Here is a 21,712-nt window from a genome sequence, read left to right as displayed (position 1 = left end):
TATTTAGATTATAGATACCTAGGCCTCATTTCTTTCTTAAGAGGTTATAGTCTGTTCATACAGTGATTAAACACCGCTTCTAGTATCGCCATAGTCTTCAGTGTTCCCTTTTTAGAGCTATACTCTCACTCTTGCTCCTAATATCTTCTCTAACATGATAACTACTTCGCTAAGGTTTTCCTTTTGAATCTTCTCAATTTTCATGCTAAATCCATCTTTGAGCTTATGGATATAACGTAAAGTCTTGGATCTTTAACTCTTTGGTGTTTTAAACTCGTCATTGTTAAGATCTATCATTTTAACCTTAGTCGTTATCCTGTATCAAATTTCTCACCCCCCAACTAATGACTCCGGTTTCTACGTCGTTATTTTCTGAAGTAGTCGTAATATTCTTTTGTGACGGATTCCAAATTATATGATCGGCTTCGTAGATGACAACCAACGATATAGACGTCGAAATGTGATATCATGTGCAAAGCCATGTCGACAACCCTGCGCACTATCAACGTAATGCCAACCTCAACTAACGAGAGCATCTACTTTTCTCTATCTCTTGAGCATAGAGAGGCTAGTAGTGGAAGAGGGTAAACACCCAGTTGCTCATCCAACTCATCCACTCCGCAATTTTCCCACCCATCATCTATTCATCATCAACAAGGGACTGCGTGATTCCGCCAAGATACCAAAGTAGGCTTCTATTCTATGATCTCTATTTCTATTTCTCCCGAAAAAGAATCATAAAAACTAATAGTATTTTGCAGATCCCGTGTCCAACGCTGGTCCTCTCCAAAGGATATTTATTGGACATGGGAGATCATCTAACGCGACTTCTCCCAATATCAAGTCGCTATCCCCTATGCTGTCAACAATTTCCCCACTTCAACAGCAAAGAAAACCAACTTCCTTCGAATTGCCTGTGTGCTAAGAAAAGCTTGATCAGCCATGGTCTCTCAATTCCTAATATCCTGATCATCATGTCTCGTCAGAACGATTCTGCGATGGATATCGATCATGCCACTGATCAATCGAAGGATGCTCGTATGAATGAATCTTCAAACGTGAGCTGAATATCTAACTCAGCTACATCGTTTTTACTGATATCAAATTCAGATCACTCACAACCCCATTCCACCGATCCTGGGTTCTAAGATAACATACCAGGACGTCATTATAATTCGCCGCACCGGCTTCCTCGGCTCGCTTCTAACAGTCAAACTTCGTGAATCTCGCAACGACGACAACAACAAGTCGCGCTCACCTTTCAAGTCAGTAAATTGGGTGTTGCTCAGTGACATCTTCGGGGACTCCTATCGGGAACCCGAGCCCAACGACTTGATCATGCCAGCCTTTCAGGAGAATAAAGACATCATTCTTCGCGCCTACAGCTACTTGATAGCCAAGAAGAACCGCATGTACCTGGAGTTTCGAAGGGAACACACCAATGGCGTATTTGAGACCAATGAGCCTGCGCGATTCGAGAGCCGCTATGAGAATGGTGTGTTCATGACTAGAGCAGCTCGTGCGGCGCTCAAGCCGAGACGTCAACGCCTCATGATGAAACGCTTGCGACATCTCATCATGGAAGATGTCAGTGGCATTCTCTTGCTCGCGAACTATCACCCCATTTCCAGCGAACTCGAACTCTATCACCCGGAATCGGAAGGTCTTTACAAGGGAAATGTCACCGAGAATGACATTGTTCTCTGGGAATCCGAAGAGGCATTGAATACCTTTTACGAATGGATTAAGTTCTTTGATGACATTGGACCTAAGTTTCTGCGAGTTTATCTCCCAATGGTTAAGAAGACCAAGCGCGTAGCAGATCACGAGCACACCGGTCCCGATAAGAAGAGGGAACGAGCTGACACAGAAGCTCAAGATGAGGACGAACCTATGATGGACATTGATCATGAGTAAATATGTCTTTTCGAGGCAATAATTCGTTCATTCGTTCGTACTTCGTTCTCGCCGTCGTCTACCGGACTTCTAAACGCTGGTCAAATCGGGTTATTGGACTGTTACAAGCAACCATTCATCGATCAATCATCCATTGGTTCTGCATTGGAACACAGCTAGGATGAAAAGGGGATTCCGGACAATCATAATAATTCCTTTGCAATGCACGGGTCTCATTGCTCGGTACGAGAACGCCAAGTCGTTCTCGACCTAAATGCCTGGGTCACGTAGGATGGAGTTGAATAGCTCCCTACGGGGTATATCCAAATACGAATAAGATAAATTTCCCATATTTTAACTCGTCAAATGTGACTATGCAGTATATACATGTCTAAGTAACAAAAGAAATCCAGGGCTATCCCTCACCCTTAACCCACAACATACCTATCTAACCCATCATCAAGTCATCGCCCTATCAACCTTAGATAGGTAGTAATCAACCCATAACTCCCAAAGGCGCCCTGCTCCGCCTCGGCCACTCCGGCATCGGGACCACGCCACCCAAGTCCCTCTTAGAATTCGTCGAGGCCAGCCCGGGGCAGTCCTGGAAGGGCTTGCAATCGGGCTGGCACACGGTCCCGGTAGCAGGCACCTCGCCCGTCTCGAAGTACTTCCTAACATACCCGTCGCGACACGCGCCCGGCGTCCAAATCGTAGCGTGTCCCGCGTTATCCTGCACCAGGACGCCGGAGCCAGGGTGCTGCTTCGCCATATTGACCGCGTTCGCGTGCGGGGTGACCGGGTCGTAGCGGCTGGACAGGAACATCAGCGGCGCCGACGGCTTGCCCTTCACGTTGCTCGAATCGGACGCGGGCGTCGTGAAGGGCCCCATGAACCGGTACTTGGGGCGCACGCGCCATCCCGTGCATGCGAGCCGGATGCTGGCCCAGTTCGACGCGAAGTCCGTGGACTGGCCCTTGAGCTCGGCGACGTAGGACACGAAGTCCGACGCGCTGACGTTGTTCTGAGGCACGGCGTCGCCGCACCCGACGCCGTACAGCGCGTCCGACTCCCAGGAGTAGGTCGTCGGCAGCGTCGACGGGCAGAAGGCCGAGGCGGATGGCACGCCCAGGGTCGAGTACAACGCGCTGAAGTTGCCGGATATGGTCGCCGCGAGCGTGTCGGCGAGGTCCGCGAAGTAGAGCTGCGGCTGGTACAAAGCTTGGAAGATCACGTTGCGCACGTCCGTGCCCGTGATCCCTTCGATGCTACTCCCGGCTATGACGGGCGCGGGGTTCTCGTCGAGCGCGTTGAGCAGCTTTTCAACGCGCGCTTGAATGTCGGTTGGGCTGGAGTCGCCGGTGTCGTAGAGGGAGCAGTTGCTGCGGGCTTCGAAACATGTGGTGTATAGTGTTCCGAAGTCTTTTTGCGCGTCTTGTAGGTTCTTAGACCACAACTAATTAGAGACGTACGTGTTAGCTTATATGCGGATAGCTCATACCTAGTTAGTCAGCTAAGGTGAGAACTTACGCCGGCGATATAGTCAGGGGCATCTACGACACCTTCTAGGAGCATGCGGCCAACGCGGCCGGGGAACATGGAAGCGAAGGAGTTTCCGAGCAGGGTTCCGTACGAGATTCCCCAGTATTGGATCCTCGGAACATCCTTCTCCTCTCGCTGGTGCACTCGTCGGGGTCCACCACGAGCACGCAATTTTGTGCTAACGGTTCCGTTCCTGTTCCGCAATTCTTCGACCTTGTCCACAATCTCAACCATGTCCCTCGCCACGCTCGCCGTGGACATGTAAGCGTGGATCTCGGAGCCGTCCTTGCACAGCTCTCCGAAAGAGGCGTACAGCGCCTTTTGCCGGCTCACGACGCTCAATCCCGAATCCAGGGGCCCCATGGCACGGAGCTCCATGGTGTTGTAGTCTCGCGAGAATTCGTTGTTGAAGCAGTCCGACCTGGGCTCGGAGTACGAGACACCGCGCGGGTCAAAAGACAGGAATTCGTAGTGTTTGGTGTCGTCCGCCATCTTCTGCATGTACTTTCCGGCTTGGAGGAGGAACGTCACACCTGAACCTCCCGGACCACCGGGGTTGGTGATGATGGTTCCGCCGAATGAGGGATCGCTCTCGTCTACTGTGGCTGGTAGTGTGATGATGGCTAGGTTGACGCGAGATGTGCCGTTGACAGAAGTAGAGTTGCTAAGCCAGTCGAGAGGAACGGATAACTTGGCACACTTGAAGTCTCCGTAGCAGGTGGTGTAATCGAGGGATGTAGATGGTTTCAAGGCGGTCCAGTCGAACGTCGTGGCGGACGAGGCTTGTGTCTCTGCCGCAGCATATTGGCTCAAAAGCCCGGCTACGAAGCCGGATATCACCACGGATTTCATTTGGGGCAAGATGTTTCCAAACTAAAGCTGAGTTAGGTATTATCAATTAAGCTTAAATCGTTGGACGTTGTTGAGTCTTTGAAATTGGAGACTGTGCTGATTCCAAGACACAATGGACTTTGAGGTTGACTTCTTCATTATATTATATATCCGAGTCTTGGCTTATGGAGTTTGTGTCCAAGGTAGAGCTCATGACCCCATCACGCAGGGACCATGCCAAGTGGACGTAAGATTTACCATTGTAAGATGGCTGTGCTACCTAGGCCTACGTTGGAATTGATCCTTCCCGCCATAGCTTCCTTGTAAACATTAGACGATGATTGAATCGTTGATCTTCAGCTCAGTTCAGCTGAACCATGACTAGGCAGAATTGGAACACATGAGGATTTAACGAATTAGAGCGAACTATATCCGTTGTCAGGCACCCATGAAAGTTATAGGGAATATTGGGGTCGGTGGTATGACTGTTCACTTAAAACAGTAGCGGGAAGGTCGTGGAGCCAATCAAAACGCCGTTCTCCCATGTAGAATTTCCTAATTCGGTAGAACTCAGCCCCGCTTAGGCTTATACGCATACACGCTACGTGCATATGGAGCTATACCATATTATCCATTGTTCATGGGGCTGGTAAGGCTTAGCTTTGTTTTAACTGAGCTTATTATTTAGTCTAGGACTTGGTAACCCGGAAAACGCATGGGCATGAGGCTCATATCACCATTCAGCTATTAGCTTTGTTCTATTTATGCACTCAATGTGTGATTGGCACGTTTGCTAGCAGTCCTTTTCGCAGATTAGCTTCGACTTCATTGGCTCTTCTCAAAAGGACATTAGTCATAAACGGATGCGAGATCTATCATTGGACACTATGTTGTGCTATTATTATAATGCATCTACTAGGTAATAGCCAGTCAATGAAGCATCATGAATCCAAAGCCGTCTCTCGTTGAAGAATCACGCAGTTAGCTCGACCTGATGCTTTTACCGACCCAACTGTTGAAGGTTAAGATTAAGGTAGATGATGTGTGCTTGATAAGTTACACGACAGCTGCATCGTAGGACACAGGACCAAAGCAAACCAGAATACTCAGGGTTGGTTACACCGACAACGTAGTGATAATTGGGGCGACAAACCAAGGTCATGGGTTTGAAGTAATGAATGCTTTACGATACTTGCCTTTTCTCGTCACGTCAAGCAATTCCTCGGCTAGGTGCTTTACAAGGAATGAGATTATCTCATGAAGTAGCCAGGTGGAGCGCTCAGTAAACTTCTAATATTACAAGTTACAGGGAATTCTAATTATTATTTCATCCCAATCAAACATTTCGAGGTGCTGTAAGTTGAATACCGTACGTAGGTGAACTAAGGGGCATTGAGGTGCACGACTCGTGATAGAATCAATAGCAGCTTTCTTTATCCAGATTTCCACATTATCATCTATTCGAACATCAATCTTATCGTACAGTTCTTACAGTTCCTTCTTCTCCGACGTAGCTTTCTGCGCCGTCTTTGCCGACCCAGGCGGTGACTTCAGCCCAGCAAACGCCAATAACGTAACACCAAAGATACCCGCAGCACCTACACCATACGCAACCTCTCTCCCGGCCCACCAGTATATGCTGGTAAACAGAATTGGTCCTAATCCTCGACCTAGCTGGCCCCAGCTACGAAGAATACCTAGCTTACCGCCGCGTTCACCCTCGCTAGCCTCGAAGCTGCTAAGAGTGTTGAGACCACTGACAACTGTGGCTGATGTGGTCGCTAAACAGGTGGCAGCAAGGTATAGGGAGCCGATTGAGCCGATGCGCCCCAGCATTATGAAAGCAAGTAAACATGCGCTTACGCCGATCCGCACGGTCAGGAGAGGAGGTAAGCGACGAGTAACTCCGCCCTGAAGGATCGAGGCGATTAGACCCACATAGCCCAGCAGCCGTCCGTTTTGGGCCGAGTTATACTGGAACAGGTCGTACGTCATGAACGGCAGGGAAAATTCCATCCCCGAGAAAAAGAGCAAAAAGCTGAAGTGCACCAGATTCAACAGGAAGTGGGAGTTGGTACGCGTCACTGCGGCTGGCTTCGAGTTTGTTTTCGCTGTTCCCTTCCCTGTCCTGCTTGGTAGCGTCTCGGGAAGTGCGATGTACAAGTAGATCGTTTCGACCACAATCAGAGTTAGAGATACAGCAGCGGCCGTTGCAAAAGGATTAGCGGCTACTGTCGCGATAGAACTCAAGTATGCGCCGAGAGCGGGGCCGAAGGTAAAGGCGATGGAGAAGCAGGCGCCTATCAAAGCCATGGTTGATCCGCGACTGTTCTCATCTGAAATATCCGTCGCGATAGCTGTCGCCAGCTGAACGTTACCCTCTGACAACCCACCGACGATGCGCGATGCAAGGAAAGTTCTGAAATCGACGGCCATTACCCAAAGAAGGACTGATAAGATATTTCCAGCCATGCTGGCAAGAAGCGCCGCTCTCCTGCCATATTTGTCGGATAGAAGTCCGATGACAGGTGACGCGATGGCCTGCAGCAGAGAGAACAAGCTTCCTAACGCTCCTCCGAGTAGAACAATATCATATCTCGAATCGATCGGTTTGGCGAAGGCAGATTTGTAGGTGTTAAGGCCGCCAAGGATCCGCGCAAGTAGCGTCGACTGCGACTCGGGCCCGGCTTCGCTGTTTCGGTAGAACTCGAGGAGTTTGGGGAAGAGAGGAAGAATAAATGTGAACGAGATCTATGGACGGTAAGAGTTAGCTCGGGGCTTTATGTGATAGCATATTGCTGGTAATTTAACATACCAAATCCAGGAGTAATGACACGAAGATGACCTTGAGCACCCTCTTTCGAGTGCTTGGTTCGACGGTGGACATTGTGGATAATGCAGCAGTATGAAGTATGAAATATAAAGTATGAAATCGTCGCAACAGGCCAGCCTATCAGTACAAGAATGAGACAAGGAGAGTGAAGGGTTGCAGAAGGGTGAAATAAGGAGAAGTTAGTAGAGATCGCACAGCCACCGACCGGAGACGACGGCGCTTCTCGTAGAATTGTTTCGATTTGTTTCGTATATCGTATGTAACGGGAAGAAAACGAAACGAAACGAATTAAATGCAGGGGCTACGTATCCTCAACAGGGATCTGCAGGGGTCTGGCATCCAGAGACCCATAAAAAGATTGGCTAAGGGGGCGCTTGGGTGTCAGCTCACCATACCTGTACCTACGTAGTAGCTGACTAATAACTCTATCTGGGAATTTATTCTACATTCTCAGCTAAGGTTAAGCCTCAAAATCTCAACTCTACAACATCCATCGATTCATCATGTCAATTTGCTAGAGGACAAGTACGAGACAACGCGATGCACATAAATACCTTGTGAATACTTGTGTCGCGGGTTTTTATCGTGTTCCACCTACAAACAATTTAGAAGCAATCTACTTCCGAACTAGCGGATACATAACAATATAATCGCGGAGAGACGATTTACACATAACTGCCTACATCCTCGTACTATCGTGTCGCTATACAAATATGGGAATCGTGGAGTTATCCAGGAAGGCCATAGGTCTCGATCTGGACAGACTGTTCGCGAGTGCACATACGCAGTACACTTCCATCAGAAGACCCCAGCAAATGAAGACTCCTTTGCGGAAATACATGTAACTCTACCATAGGCCGCGCGTCACGACTGAAAATCCCAATCATCGACAACACGGACATCGCCATATTAGACTCTATCAAATATGGCTCTGTTAAATAGGAATCCCATTATAGCTAGGAGACGTTTACACAATCCCTAGACCTTTTCGGCATAACATCCAGGGGGGAAGTGTGATGGTGATGCGAAAAGCGGTAAAACTGTCGATGTCAACGCAGCAGTTGCTTAATTTACTCGAAGAGCTTCCTTTGCAATAATGTACGTTGGGCTTCAAAAGATACGATGGCTAGAAGAACCCCATGTCGACATTGAGTGGAGTTGAAAGACATTAAAAGCCTGTGGCGAGACTAGCAGGCAGAATTCCCCGCAAAGTCTGCAACAGGTTCGAAGAGAACCCGGGCTCCGGTGTCTTTTATCTGCTTCTCAATAACTGAGTGCCCGTTCTCTGCGGGGAGAGTCGATCATTCTTATAGTCCAGGCCCGCCCTAGGAATTTATACCCCGCGTCCAGATGTCTGTCTCATCCATCCCATTACCAATTACGAGCCGCCCCGTTTGAAGTCTCGTATTCGTCCAATTACCTGAACAGATATCCGGTTTATGACAAAAAAACGCCCATTGTTACATTCCAATTTAGATGCTTACTAGCTTATTAGTATAGTCGGACTGGATATTACCCGATAATTGAAACTGTCGATGTCCAAGACCGCGGATACACCGGCGGCTATGATCCGGCTACACAATGACGTACGCTTTCTGACAGAATTCTAGTCCGTTCAGATCGTCGCTCCTAGCGCAGTGAACTTGGAGAAGACTAAGAAACTAGGGCTTAGGTGGGATCGTGAATAGACGAAGATGAGCTCAACACATATCAAGGGATTTGCGTTCTGCTTAGTCTCGATGAATACCACCACGGTAGCGATATACAAACATGTTCCAACAAGCCGCATGTCCAATCAACTATGAATCGCAACGAGAGTAGCCATGTGGCATATGTTGCGGGGACGGATCCTTCCGACCTATTGTTAAGAGCACACAATCAAATGATTCGACTGAAGCGTCCCATCTTCTGTTGAGCATCATGAGAATAGGCTATTACGGCCGTCGGGCAGCCGCGGTGGTATTGTTGCTGGTATTGTTGTCCTCGGCGATGAAGTTCGCCAACCGACAAATAGCTTCCGAACGTACCGCGGCTAGGTCGTACTAACATCGAGCCGCAAGTAAGGGCTGATGCGGATCTCTCTTCGGAAAAACCACTTGCGGTTGCACACGATCATCTCAGCTCCAGCCCTAGGCCGTGCATCCAGCAGGTATCCGGCGGTCGCCTTGGAATTGGACGAGAGGATTAGGAGATTTTATTTGTCAGGTAAACAAAGTAAACAATGTCTCAGATACCTAGGTACGTTCCCTCGATTTTCCCATGCCTTTCCCTCTGAATAATGCGGAATTACACCTCGAAATCCCAGATATCGTGATCGCATCGCGATGACACAGTCCAAATCCCAGTACCTAGACGATCAACAACCTATCTAGGTATATTTCTAGAATCTAGAATCGACGAGCCCTCTCAAAGCTCCTAGATCTCCTCATTCTACGGATACGGAATGTTCAACTACCGTTAGCGTACCCCGAACGCACGGGACCTACCCACATTGCAGGGCCGAGAAGGCTGGGCGTTCCTTTTATTGCTAAAAATGGCATCCTCCCGAGTCAGTCGAGCCAGTCACAGGCTCCGGGCCCCAGCGAACATAAAGCCGCAGCACCAAATACGAATGAGATCGGCAGTCATAAGTCCCCACATAATTCTCCAAGAACACAAACACGAGAATTAATGGCCCGCCAATGTTGTACGATAACCGTACATTCTATCGACCTACCGTCATAAGTCTCCTTATGCATTAGCTACAGCACCATGCCCTTAGCAGTTAACCGACTCGCTCCGGTTAGTTCCTCGTACTAGTAACTAGGTACCATGCTGACCGGACTGTGTGGCATGCCCTCACCTCACCATCTTGTTAACGAACATGGATCAGCCGTGCTATTGATCTAGCTAGGTACCTTAAACTAACCTGCCAGTTGGATACATGTTGTCATTCGAATCTCAATTCATTGGCCAAGTTCCACCAAAGCTGCAGAATGTCACCACGTATGGTAGCTTTTTTCCTCAACCGCAGGTAACGTATCGTAGACACTACTCTGCGCAGCACCCATAGCGGATACCGCGATATACGAGACAACACTGGACAAAGAAACATATACGAAGCTTCTAGTTTAGGTAAATAGGCAATTACTTAGATATATAAAGACAACATTCGCTCCTCTTCCTACTGTCTTCTCACGATCATCCTCATCAGCATCTACAAGTCTAATACTAATACCTCATAATCAACTCTTACGATAATCACCATCCTCGCCGCCTTCTAACCTTCTCACATCCAAATTCTAAACTCCAAAAAAAACCACCAACTCCAACCACCTTCACCCAAAATGCAGTTCTCCAAGCTCGCTCAACTCCTCTCCTTCGTCGCCGCCTCGTCGGCCGCCTCCGTCTCTTACGACACCGGCTACGACGACGCATCCCGGTCTCTGACCGCCGTCTCGTGCTCCGACGGCGCGAACGGCCTCATCACGCGCTACGGCTGGCAAACCCAGGGCCAGATTCCAACCACCTACATTGGCGGCGCCGACACCATCGCCGGCTGGAACTCTCCTAACGTATGTCTCAGGCCCTCTCCTTTTCTCTATGTCAAATAGGTATACTAATAACGAATGCAGTGCGGCGTCTGCTACCAGCTGACCTACAACGGAAAGAGCATCAACGTCCTGGCCATCGACCACGCCGCCAGCGGCTTCAACATCGCCCTCGACGCCATGAACGCTCTCACCAACGGCCAGGCCGTCGCTCTCGGCCGCGTCGACGCTACCTCCACCCCCGTCGACATAAGCGCCTGCGGTGTCTAAACAACGCTTTTGATACCCCATAATTTTCCCCCTCTTATTCTCTCTCACCATCCTTACTCACCTAGTCATTTTTAAATGAGACGAATTTCACGGCATTCGGCTTTTTTTCTCGGGAGCGGGCGGTGATCGGCATGGGAAGCAACAGCGATGGCGGCGGCGGCGGCGGAAATATATATACCACCTACCTACTCACTCACATACCCACTTTAATGTTCATTCCTTAATCCATCTACCTACCGGCTGCTTCCGGCTTACATGGCATCATCGTCTTCATCATCACCATCCTCATCAACACCATCATTGGGTCGGCGCGGGCTTCTCAACTGTTTATTCGAAGGTCAAAAAAACAGGCAGCATTCCTTAGGAGTTTTAGACCATATCATTATTTCTCATAGCACTACCTACCTTAACCTAACCTACCCACCTAGGTACATAACCTACAATACAAAATTCAGGTTCGCACCATCTCGTAGAAAGACTTTTGGATAAGTGTGATGAAAATATTATTATGTTATGAGCTGTCTAACCGCGATCTTAATGATCGTCGTATTTTGTCTCTCACTCTCACTCTCACTCCTTTGCTCTCGAAGAAAAACCTCCCCAGAAACGACGTGAAGCGTTCGTTGCAAAGAAACAAAAACCTCATGGATAATATATCTCTCCCTCTGCTCCCCCATCCCCCCTTCCTTCGTGAGCGAAAACGAGTGAGGAAAAAAAAACAATCCTCTCCCGTCTCCATTAAGCCGGCTATGCAAAAGGAACAAAGGAAAAAAAAGGAAATAGTTTTTTATGATTATCAATCTTCTCGAATCATCTCTGAGACCATTGCCAATCTGATTTATCAAACGAATGTGTGTGTGCATGTGAAGCTCTCATTATGTTGTAACCGTAAAAGGTAAATAAGAAGGACAAAGGTTATTGGGGTATCAATCTAGACGTTGTGGCAGCAGGGAAAAGGCAAATGGTATAAAAGGCAAACAACGCGGTATGTAAACGTCAACTTTTTCCTCCAAATGCCTTGCCAATTTCCGTGACAAATGTAATATTGCCACCCAAAGAAAGTAAAAGACGTAGAAGTAGCTTGCTCCTAGTCAAGTCGTAATGTCCCACAAAATTCCCTCCTCAATCGTCGAAAAAGGAGGCGTCGTCAAAATCCTCGACGCGCGCGTCAGAGTCGTATGCGCCGGATCGCATCATGGGGGGAGTGACGGGCTGCCGGCGTTCTTGCTGTCGGGGCGGGGTGCTTGCGGAAGGCATCTTCTCCGCTTGTCGGGAAGTCATCGAAGCGTCTCGAGATCGATTGGCAAACTGCTCAGCAGTATAACGACGGCCGGTATTGCCGAACGCGGTAGGTTGCGGTTGGCTTGGCTGCACTGGCGGTGTATTTCTAACTCCAGACGCCGGTGGAGTCATAAGGCCGGAGAGATAGCCACTCTGAGAAGAGGCGCTCGTCTTCGACGGGGTCGAGTTCCTGGTCTGCGCAGGCGACGATGATAAAACGCTGGAGAGACTGGTAAGCGTAGGTTGGTTCGACTTTCGCCAACTACCCCAAGCGGCAGCGAGAGGCCCAACTGCTTGTGCGACTCGGGGGGTTGCAGCCCCTCGGATCGTCGCGGCGATGTTCGGCAAATTGATGGCCGAGCCACCATTCATCGCACGCTCTCGCTCCTGCTCCTCCATTTGAAGGTTGGCCTTCAGACGGATAGCCGCATCCTTAACCGCCTCTCTGTCTAGGCGCTCCATCGATAGCGCGGTGATGATATCCTGGAGATCACCGTGTCTTACGGCCAGGAGCTCGCGTAACCAAGTAATTTCATCGTCTCGCTTGGAAATCTTAGTAGCGGAGTCAGGGTCAAGCTTGGAGACAGTTTGCTCGAGCTCCTCAATCCGTTGCTCACGAGCCTGCAATTGCTCCTGTAGGACCATGATAGACTCGCGGAGGGCTTGCGGGGATACCTTCTCAGGGAGCTGCATAGCCTCTGCGAGTTGCTTCGTTTGAGCAACAGGAGTTGGCTGATACGGCGTCGTGGACACGATGACGGACTTGGAAGCTTGCGAAGCTGCTTGCGCTGCGGCCTTGGCGGCTTCTTGCGCGATCTGCACCTTATCCTCCAAATGAGCAACGCGATCCTGTAGATGTTCCGTCTTAGATGTTGACAGGCTGAGCCGCTCCAAGAGGTTCTGCTCTGTGCGCTGTGCATCCTCGGTGACGTTGTTGATCTGTCGTTCATACCGAGCCTGAAGGTCTTCGACCTCATTCTGGTGCTTGCGCGTCAACTCGTTTAGCTCAATACATCTCTTGTTCTCGGCTTCTTCGAGCTCGGTCTGCTTCGTAGTTTGGGCTTCCTCGAGCATCATCTCGTGGTGCGCCCTTGCAGTATCGGCATCCATCTTCACCTGATCCAATTGAGCCCTGAGCTTGTTGATCTCTTCCTCGAGTTCTTCGCGCACGACGTTAACTTGATTATTGGCAGCCTCTAGTTCCGATTGCACAGACGTTTGTGTGCGTTGGACTTCGTCGGCGGCCGAGTGTCTTGCCTCCTGTATCTCTCGTTGGTAACGGAGAGCGTTTTGTTGTAAATCGTGATTTTTATCTCGGAGTTCGGATAGTAGAGACTCGAGTCGCCTGCATTCGCCAACAGCTCGCAGGCCCGCGCGCTCTCCATTCTCCAACCGCTCAATTTCAGCTTCGAGACGTTCACGAGTCCGTGCTTCGGCCTGAAGTCTAGCATCGAGCACTTCTTGGCGTGCGAGAAGAGCTTGTTCCTTCTTTGTGCGTCGAGCGTTCTCTTCTGTGATCTCGCGAGCAGCATGAGCCATGTCATCCTGCAGAGACACGAACTTAGCACGCCAGTTATCCCGGATTCGTTCGTTTTCTTCGAGTTGGACGCCAAGAGTGTCAATAAGCTTGTGAAGATGCTTGCTTTCATTGACAGCTTGAATAAGGTCATCAGCTTGTCGGTGGGCCGATTCCCTCGCATGTTCGGCCTCAGAACGCCAGTGTCGGGCTTCCTGTCTGGCATCGCGGAGTTCAACTTCCGCGATATTGAGACGGTTCTTGAGTTCTACTTGAGTCTGTTCCGCGTTCGCATGGGCAGCTTCAAGAAGGGCCAGACGCATGGAGGTCTTGCCAGATGCTTGCTCAACGCTTCTGATCTTTTGGTCACGTTCTTCAATGACAGCTCGAAGACGGTCTTCCTCCTCGGAAGAGATCCGGAGAAGTCTCTGGATTTCAGACAACCTATCTTCTGCATGTCTGCGACCGGAAATCTCCGTCTCGGTCTTGTCCTCCTGGAGCTTGAGTCGATCCTCAAGATCATGGATCCTCTGGTCAAAAATGCTACGGTTCATGATCTCAACTTCAACCTTCGTCTCCGCTTGCTCAAGTTGTCGCCGCAGCTCAGCAGCACGATCTTCGGCATTGCGTCGAACCGTTATCTCGTTCTCGCCTCTGGCTTCCTCATCCCGGAGCCGTTGCTCCAGCTCAAGAACCCTTGAGCGCTCGTTCTCAGCTCGGGTTTCTTCAGCACGGAGTCGTTGCTCGAGCTGCAGCATCTTTGACTGCATCTCAGAAAGCTTGTTGTTCGCTTCCTCGTCGTTCTGGATCAGCGGCTGAGGAGTTGGCGGCATGCGGCGCTCAACTGCCTTTTCAACAATGTTCTGGAGATCTTCGCCACGAAAGTCAAGTCGCAACGTTGCACTGAGCTCCTCCTTCATTTGCTCCATTGCCTTCAAGATAGCCATATCCTCCTTGCCACTACTTTGTTCAATAGATTCGAGTTGAGCGGCTTGGAGAGCACGCGTAGCCTGTTGTTGGTTGAGAGCATCCATTACAGCGATCCGGATCTGTTCCAGTTTCTTGTCTCTTCTGGGGCTCATTGACCGACGGAGCGGTGCCTCTCCCTCATCATCCTCATCATCTGCATCACTTTCTTGGATTTCGGCAGAAACACTACGCACATCGCGTCGACTTGAAGGTGGTCTGCGAGCTAGACTACCCAAAACGTGGTGGATATTACCGAGTGTCTTCTCCAGGGGATCAAGCCGAGAAGCCAAGAGACTACCAACCAAGTCGTTGACATGGCCATCGAAATACTGGACACGTTGTTCGAGTTTCTCCTGTTCGCTGGCACTGAAGACATCGTCCCAGTCGCTTTCCGGAAGGCTGTCTCCAACATTGAGTCGGTGGACTAAGCCATCGAATGTTTGCGATAAAGCGCTCTGTGGAGGGTCGACAAAGGGATCTTCCAGCTCTGTCGACGGTCTTGGGGTGGCTGTTTGTTTGGGCAATGCGAGATAGTGACGGGGACTTGGGCTCGGGGCATCGCTGCGGAACGGAACATGGGCTGGTAGTTGCACAGGTGGCGATTTTGTAACGGCAGCAGTAGGGACGCTATGCTCAGGACTAGGTTGCTGACATTTCGGAGACTCCAGAGCCCTATTAACTCCCATAGTGGGGTCTTTCTGATTGAGGTGCTGCATAACCGCATCGATCTCCTCGAATGTGAGTTCATGAGTAGCCTCATCTCTAGGCTGAACACCAGCATCCGATGGCGGGCTGACGGGCAAAGGTTCGAAGCTGTGTAACTCTGATACCTCACTGGCTTGCTCGGCGCTATTCTCCGAGGGGGATTCCGGAGCTTTATCATCAGAAACTGGTGATGGTGTGGCAGCATATCGAGAAGCAGAGAGGCCAGCGGATTTCGGCGGTGGTGAAGGGGTAGCCGCAAACCTCGACGCGTTCAAGCCCTTCGGAGCAGGTGGAGGTGACGCAAAGCGTGACGATCCAAGACCCACTGCAAACGGAACAGGATCGCGTTGTACAGGTACAGCCTGTGGCTCAGGCATCGACTCGGGTTCTTTATTAGCCTCAGCGGCGGCAGACGTAAAGTCTGGTCCAGGAGTGGGAGATCCAGCACGGTCATCCTCGAATTCATCTTCCGGTTCGGGGATTTGCACTGGTTCGCTCTTCAGAACAGGGTCAAACGAAGCAGCATTGCTCGTGCCGAACATGAAGGCTCCAGGAACGAAAGGTTTGGCTGTTGCGGAAAGGCTCTTCTTATGCTGCTTCTTGAACAAGGGCTCTTCATCTCCAAACGGTCTAGCATTGTTGAAATCCTGAATATCGGTCTCATTATTGAATTCAAAAGGCTTCCAGCTGCCCTTATCTTGGTCAGGAGAAGTCGCCGATGGGCTAGTAGTCGTCTTCGTATCATTTGACTCGGACTGTAACTTCCCGTCCGTAGATTCCGAGAGGATAGTCGATGCAAATGTCGTGTCACCTACATGCATATTCTCATCATCGTCGGCCTTAGCCTGACTAGGGAGGTTCTCCTCTTCAAGGCTATCTCCATTTTCAGATGCTTCAGTCTCTTGAACAGCGGGACTGGGCTGTGCGTGGGGTACAGCCTCGGGCTCAGGCGTGGGTTCAGCAAACAGGGGCACGTCATCGCCATCGTCATTGTTCTCCCTAAACTTCTTTTTTGTCGGATTGGTATCTGCCGGCTGACTTTCTTGTTCCTTAGTCGTAGTTGGGGCAGGGGTAGAAGAGTGTTGACTAGCTGGACGAACGATAGGAATGGCCTTTGACTTCTTCGTCGGTTTGGTGGCCTCAGAAAGTTTCAGATCAATGTTGCCGAAAATGCCAGTTGGGCGGATTTCACTTGCTTCGTTGCCAGAAGCTCCCGCACTAGTCACCGACGAAGAGAAGGATTTCAGTGGCTGGAAAGCGGGAGCATCTGGGTTGAATTTCGGACCAGATGCAGAGAAACTGAATTCACCCTTACGGGGAGAGAATGCTGGCGCCGAGGCATTTATCTTGAGCTTAGATGACGATGATGTCGAAGGCACACTGAAATGGCTCGAGGTCGTCGACTGAGGATTCGGTGTAAATGATGGAAGCTGGAATGGGGCTGGCTGGGCATTCTGATTGCCACCAAAAACGAATTGGCTAGGAGTGAAGCTGCTTGTAGGATTAAACTTGAACTCAGCTGCGCCAGCGTTTAACTTCGAAAGCGAAGATTTGCTGGCATGACTTGTACGTCGCGAAGATGCCTTGCTTTCAGAGGCCCGTGGAACATCTGCCCAAGGATTGTTGGCAGCCGAGAAAGAGTGTTGATGCAATTGATTGACCAGGTCAAAGGATTGAATAGGGGTACCCAAATTACTTGGGTTTGTCTCGATCTCGTAGGAATTGTCACCGTTCTGCAGATCAAGCTTAGCTGGCCTATGTTTCCGGAAGCTCCCTTCATCAGTACTGGCCCGCACCTCCTCGTCGAAATACGGCGTCTGAGAAAGCGAGTGACCACGGGTATGAGGTTGCGGGTGATGAAGCTTCGGTCCTTCATCAGAGTCATTTCCAAAGTTGCCAAAGTGTACAGAAGGTCCTCGAGTATGCGAGGTAGAAGAGACTTCGACCTCTTCTACAGGGCCGTCCCTTTCCATCTTCTCGTCCTCGTCATGCGGGCTATAATCTTTGTGTTCTAACTGGGACCGGAATTGCTCTTCCAAGTGGTACTCAGCGTCGTCAATCTCTTTCTGGAGACTAGCGCTAGCGTTGTGGCGGATGAAGTGACTAGGCTCCGGAGTTTTCGACGGACTTTTGTCTTCCTCATACGGATTGCTCTGGGTCTCTTCTTCAACTTCACGCAACTCTTGCAACCGGGGAGATGGTCTAGCAGAGTCCTGTCTATGCAAGTACTGATGGGGCAAAATGGGATATTGCAAAGATTGGTGTCTCTGGTGCACACCAATTGGAGGAGACGCACCATCACGTTGAAAGGGGGAATTCGGCGAGACCAGAGAGTTCAGGTTAAGAACGGAAGGCGAACCATTTCGACCAAGCTGTTGCTGCAGTAACATTTGCGGGGACCAGGCATGAGGCGAAGTTGGCCCAGAGAAATGGAAAGGAAGCTCGCTTGGTGAGATGGAAATAGACGCACGAGGGTTGAATTTCCCAGGTAATGATTGACCATTGAAAGACGCAGGGGAAGCAGCCGAAGGTATAGCAGGGCTCTGTGTAGATGAACCAGACAAGAACGGAGGGTGAAAAGGAAACGGCTGTTGCCCATTGCTATTGGCTGAAGAGGTTGGTATAGGAGGCGAAAATGGCAATGGAGGATAATGATTCGAATTCTGTCGGCTCATGTTTGACGCAGCCGGAGAAATAGACGGGGGAGGTGCAGGCTCGTCATCGCCGAAAGACACACCAAGCGCCCTAAGCTTAGCCTCGTTCAGCTCGTTGACATAATTCTTCCACGCTATAAATCTATTAGCACAGTCCTGCCGAAGAAGCGCGTTGGGTACAACATACCATTCAGGTCCGGAAGCGTGACCTGATATTTGTGCTCGGAACGTTCACTAGTCATATCGCCTTCATCTGGCCATTGACCTCTGCTCTGAGAGTAATTATCGAGCGGGTCTGAAGGAACATGGATTCCTTCCAAATCGAATCCCCGGATATTATAACCTAGCTGTTCCCATGATCGCAACATTGCCTTCACTTCTGCTTCACGTAGAGGAACCGGCGCCATGCCAGGTTGACCTCGCTCTTCATCCCACGGCAGGCAAACAAGGATATTCTTTCCTTTCCACGGCACTTTCTTCTTCGGTCGGGGCGTATGCCCGGCAACTGGCTTGGTCGCCTTTGCCGGGGTAGCTGGGGGTTCGACGGGCGCAACGGCGATCGATCCGTTCGTACTCGGTTGATCACTCCTAGGAGTATCTGCTCGAGAATCTAGGGTATGGATGCTAGCAGCATCTTGGCCGCCTCTTTCCACATCAAGCGCGTCCATAATCGCGACTTTGCTTGCGACGCGTCGGTTAAGAACCGCTTGTTTCAGAGTTTCGTTACTAGAACGCTTCCTCGGATGGTGCCGGGACGCTAGGCTAGAGGCTCGTGATGGATGAAGAGTATTAGCAACAGTAGCTCGCGGTGTTCTCGGATCAGCCTCCTCAAACCAACTCGCGTCGTCGCCTGAAGTAGAGCCCCTCAGTGAAGAGTGCTCGCTATCGTCGGTTCCGTCGCTGAGCCAGTTGCGGTGCTCAGAGCTTAAATCGTCGGTAGTATGCTGACGGATCCAATCTTCTGTAATGCCACGAAGGGGGCGCCGGACACGATTTACAAGTACAGCGGCGCTACCGGAGAGGGAAGACGAATGGTGTTCCGGTCCGGTTGTTGCGATTAACGGAGCAGGGCGTAAGAAAGGAGTGTTAATCTCAAGCTGATGCAATGGAGATTCTTCCGAAGTTTCGCTGCTAAAACTCAGTCGGCGAAACTGGTTACTTTCGGCGTCTGGGTACGGTGAACCCCAGCTGGTTGTGACGTACGGCCTGTCGCCTTCGTTACTACGACTAGAGGGTGGCGTCCGAAGATATTCGGAAGCCTTTCCCGGTAGCTTTGGAGCTGGAAGCGGTGGGAGCACCGGGGATGTCTCACCGTCGCCGACAGTCGAAGTACTCGAGACGGGAGACGACCTCGTTGAGTGAAATGGCGAGGCTCCTGTGCCGTCCTGTGCAGGAGCACGAGGAGGGGTTGACGACTTTGAAGAATACGTCTTTAGGGGGCTTGGCCCAATGGATACAGGTTAGTCCTAAGGTATATTCGTTGGCTATCGATTCAAGGGAGAGATGGCGGAAGACCGGTTGCCAAGCGAGACATACCACGACGAGATCAGCGCAGACGAGACACGGATCGCCTGCTGCTAGATCTCCAAATTATTACTCTCGCTTTTAACGTGCGCCCTCCTTCGTTCTGCCCGACGATAAATAAGGATCGGTCCTGGGCCAACTAAGGGGTCGAGTTGCGGTGATTGACAACGTGGGTATCTGTCGCGACGCGTTGCTGTTCATAAAACGAAAGCTCACCGATCGCCGAAATTATCGGGAGAATAAAATAATAATAAAAAAAGGAGCGGCAAATAGAAATTAAAAGAATGGTAAAAATACGCAACTCTCCATCGGCTTCGACTTAAACCTGTCGCTTTCCGGCCTGAATCCACGAGGGAATTGATTATTAGATGGACTCGGGACTCGAAAGTAAAAGACGCGATGGAGGTTGAAAGCTGTTCCTGCTGGTAACCCCCTTTGGTTTGCGAGAAAAACCCAAGTTGTCCAAAAAATTGTCCAGGATTGCCTGTTCATTGAAATTGCTATTACTATTAGATTTAGTCTAGTGCTAAATTTGACGTGATAAGGGGTACATGTATATGGAAGTAACATAGGGGTATTTTATGTGAGGTGGGCACGTGCGTCATGTTACTCCCATCAGCCTCTAACGGTTCAAATTCGCGTGGGTGGACTCGCACACTATGCATAGTGGCTTCCCCTCGTCCATAATTTAATGGGCCTTACCATCGCCTTGGATATCCACTCCTGCCACTCTGCGTCGCGCTTTCCACGTATCCATTCAGTCCCATCCTACCTGACAGGTGTAGCACATACATAAATTAGTAGGTGAACGCTCATAGGTCCAGCCAAGCAAGATTCCTAACCAGGAAGGTTGGTTAGCTAAATTCCAACTTCAATTCTTTTTTTTAAACCATTTCTTTTTCATCCCCTATACCACATCAGATTACAATACAAGACCAGACGGACTTACATACACGAAGTGAGGGGGATATGAACCTAATCGTCGTACGATGACGCAAGCTTCTCGCTCAAGCATTATTTTCAACTTTGTTCATCTTGTTCTAATAAGCGCAAATGTTCTTGAGGATCATAGATCTATCTGACTGCCTGGCTGCCTGGTCGCTCTCACAAGGTAGGAGACACACGTGTCCGGCAGTTATATTTGATGATTTATTATAGGTATTTACCCACTTATATCCAGACACAACGAGGCGGACGGAAGCGAGTCTAAAACTCATAGAACTCCAAAGCATGTGATAATTGCAGTCTCTTATAACCTTAGGAGTTGGAAATCATATTTTGAATATGATCTGTTAGGTTTATAGAGCCCTGTTATCCGTATGAATAAGGAATGCGGTCGATTACAGTGAGGGTACCTCGCAAATACATTGATGCGCCGAGAGCGATTGGAAGTGTGCGTTGGCAATGAACCCCTAAAAGCATCAATCCATCAACCCAGCAGTTGTGTAACACGAAGAGTAAAAGGATACCAATTAATCCCCACTTCACTGGGTGTCTAGAATGACATAAGGTCCGATTCCTTTGAACTTTTCAGCCGCAGCTACCTAAGGTGCTACAAACGCTTCGATACCTCCTCGGCATCACCTACACGTGTAATACAAAGCCAAGGCCGATACGATATCGTAAAGGGACACGGAGGCCAGTGACGTGATTGAGTAAAAAGAATGGACAGGGCAGGAGGTAATACAAATTGCAGTGATCTTATCGCTAGAATATCTGTCGAACTTGATGGCTATGACACCTTTCCCATCAAACCAGTATCACCCAAATCATACTACTCACATTATCTAGCATCTCACGTTCTATGATCGTCAGAACAGCCAGTATTATGATAACGTGGTTAGCATACGACAATCGCAGTTCCTAGGCATTGCATCCAAACAGGACGCGCCCCTTAAGGTGTTCACTCTAATAGTCCGTAGAGCCTTCTCCTATTACTACTTACTTAGGCAATCAATAGGCAACTAATCGGTAACGTATGTCTACTGATCCTAGAGCCTCTCACATGAGTACCATCCATTGGGCTAAGTGCCAATTAAAATCGAATTTGAGTATGATGTTTCGGTTCCCATCAGTAAGCCGCCTTGTTTCGAAGAATTTCCCAATTGACTTGAATCTTTGAAAATTACTAGGAGAAAAAAAGAGGGGGAAATCGTATATA

At 49.7% G+C, this 21,712-nt stretch overlaps 5 protein-coding genes across 5 annotated transcripts; 2 read left to right on the top strand and 3 right to left on the bottom strand.

Moving 5' to 3' along the window:
- Positions 1-974: 974 nt before the first annotated feature.
- On the top strand, positions 975-1,917 carry F4807DRAFT_458049 (uncharacterized protein; the record flags this gene model as incomplete). The annotated part of the gene is made up of 2 exons (XM_048001144.1): positions 975-1,058; positions 1,111-1,917. The coding sequence occupies 2 exons, from the start codon at positions 975-977 to the stop codon at positions 1,915-1,917; spliced, it is 891 nt and encodes a 296-aa protein (XP_047856363.1).
- A 475-nt stretch (positions 1,918-2,392) lies between these two features.
- F4807DRAFT_458048 (TAP-like protein-domain-containing protein) lies at positions 2,393-4,290 on the bottom strand (the record flags this gene model as incomplete). Its single annotated transcript, XM_048001143.1, has 2 exons — positions 2,393-3,352; positions 3,427-4,290. 2 exons carry the CDS (start codon positions 4,288-4,290, stop codon positions 2,393-2,395), a joined length of 1,824 nt encoding a protein of 607 aa, XP_047856362.1.
- Positions 4,291-5,577: 1,287 nt separating this feature from the next.
- On the bottom strand, positions 5,578-7,351 carry F4807DRAFT_416588 (MFS general substrate transporter). The gene is made up of 2 exons (XM_047997139.1): positions 7,085-7,351; positions 5,578-7,020 (listed from the first exon to the last, which is right to left on the bottom strand). Exons 1-2 carry the CDS (start codon positions 7,154-7,156, stop codon positions 5,758-5,760), a joined length of 1,335 nt encoding a protein of 444 aa, XP_047856361.1. The 5' UTR covers positions 7,157-7,351; the 3' UTR covers positions 5,578-5,757.
- Positions 7,352-10,308: 2,957 nt separating this feature from the next.
- Positions 10,309-11,175, top strand: F4807DRAFT_378847 (SnodProt1). The gene is made up of 2 exons (XM_047995759.1): positions 10,309-10,656; positions 10,717-11,175. The coding sequence occupies exons 1-2, from the start codon at positions 10,429-10,431 to the stop codon at positions 10,900-10,902; spliced, it is 414 nt and encodes a 137-aa protein (XP_047856360.1). The 5' UTR covers positions 10,309-10,428; the 3' UTR covers positions 10,903-11,175.
- Positions 11,176-11,912: 737 nt separating this feature from the next.
- On the bottom strand, positions 11,913-20,566 carry F4807DRAFT_472736 (uncharacterized protein; the record flags this gene model as incomplete). The annotated part of the gene is made up of 3 exons (XM_048003037.1): positions 11,913-18,161; positions 18,215-19,442; positions 20,501-20,566. The coding sequence occupies 3 exons, from the start codon at positions 20,564-20,566 to the stop codon at positions 12,025-12,027; spliced, it is 7,431 nt and encodes a 2,476-aa protein (XP_047856359.1). The 3' UTR covers positions 11,913-12,024.
- Positions 20,567-21,712: the final 1,146 nt, after the last annotated feature.

Source organism: Annulohypoxylon truncatum, assembly GCF_022578515.1.
Source record: "Annulohypoxylon truncatum strain CBS 140777 unplaced genomic scaffold F4807scaffold_8, whole genome shotgun sequence".
Taxonomy (NCBI): domain Eukaryota; kingdom Fungi; phylum Ascomycota; class Sordariomycetes; order Xylariales; family Hypoxylaceae; genus Annulohypoxylon; species Annulohypoxylon truncatum.
Note: the sequence above shows the minus strand (reverse complement) of the source record. Positions and strands in the feature narration are given on the sequence as shown.

What these genes read in the sequence shown, in the direction of transcription:
- F4807DRAFT_416588 (XM_047997139.1), bottom strand. Translation starts at nt 7,156, where the DNA reads ATGTCCACCGTCGAACCAAGCACTCGAAAGAGGGTGCTCAAGGTCATC. An exon ending in TGTCATTACTCCTGGATTTG is followed by an intron (nt 7,021 to 7,084) that starts GTATGTTAAATT and finishes TACCGTCCATAG; the next exon opens with ATCTCGTTCACATTTATTCT.
- F4807DRAFT_378847 (XM_047995759.1), top strand. Translation starts at nt 10,429, where the DNA reads ATGCAGTTCTCCAAGCTCGCTCAACTCCTCTCCTTCGTCGCCGCCTCG. An exon ending in CCGGCTGGAACTCTCCTAAC is followed by an intron (nt 10,657 to 10,716) that starts GTATGTCTCAGG and finishes TAACGAATGCAG; the next exon opens with TGCGGCGTCTGCTACCAGCT.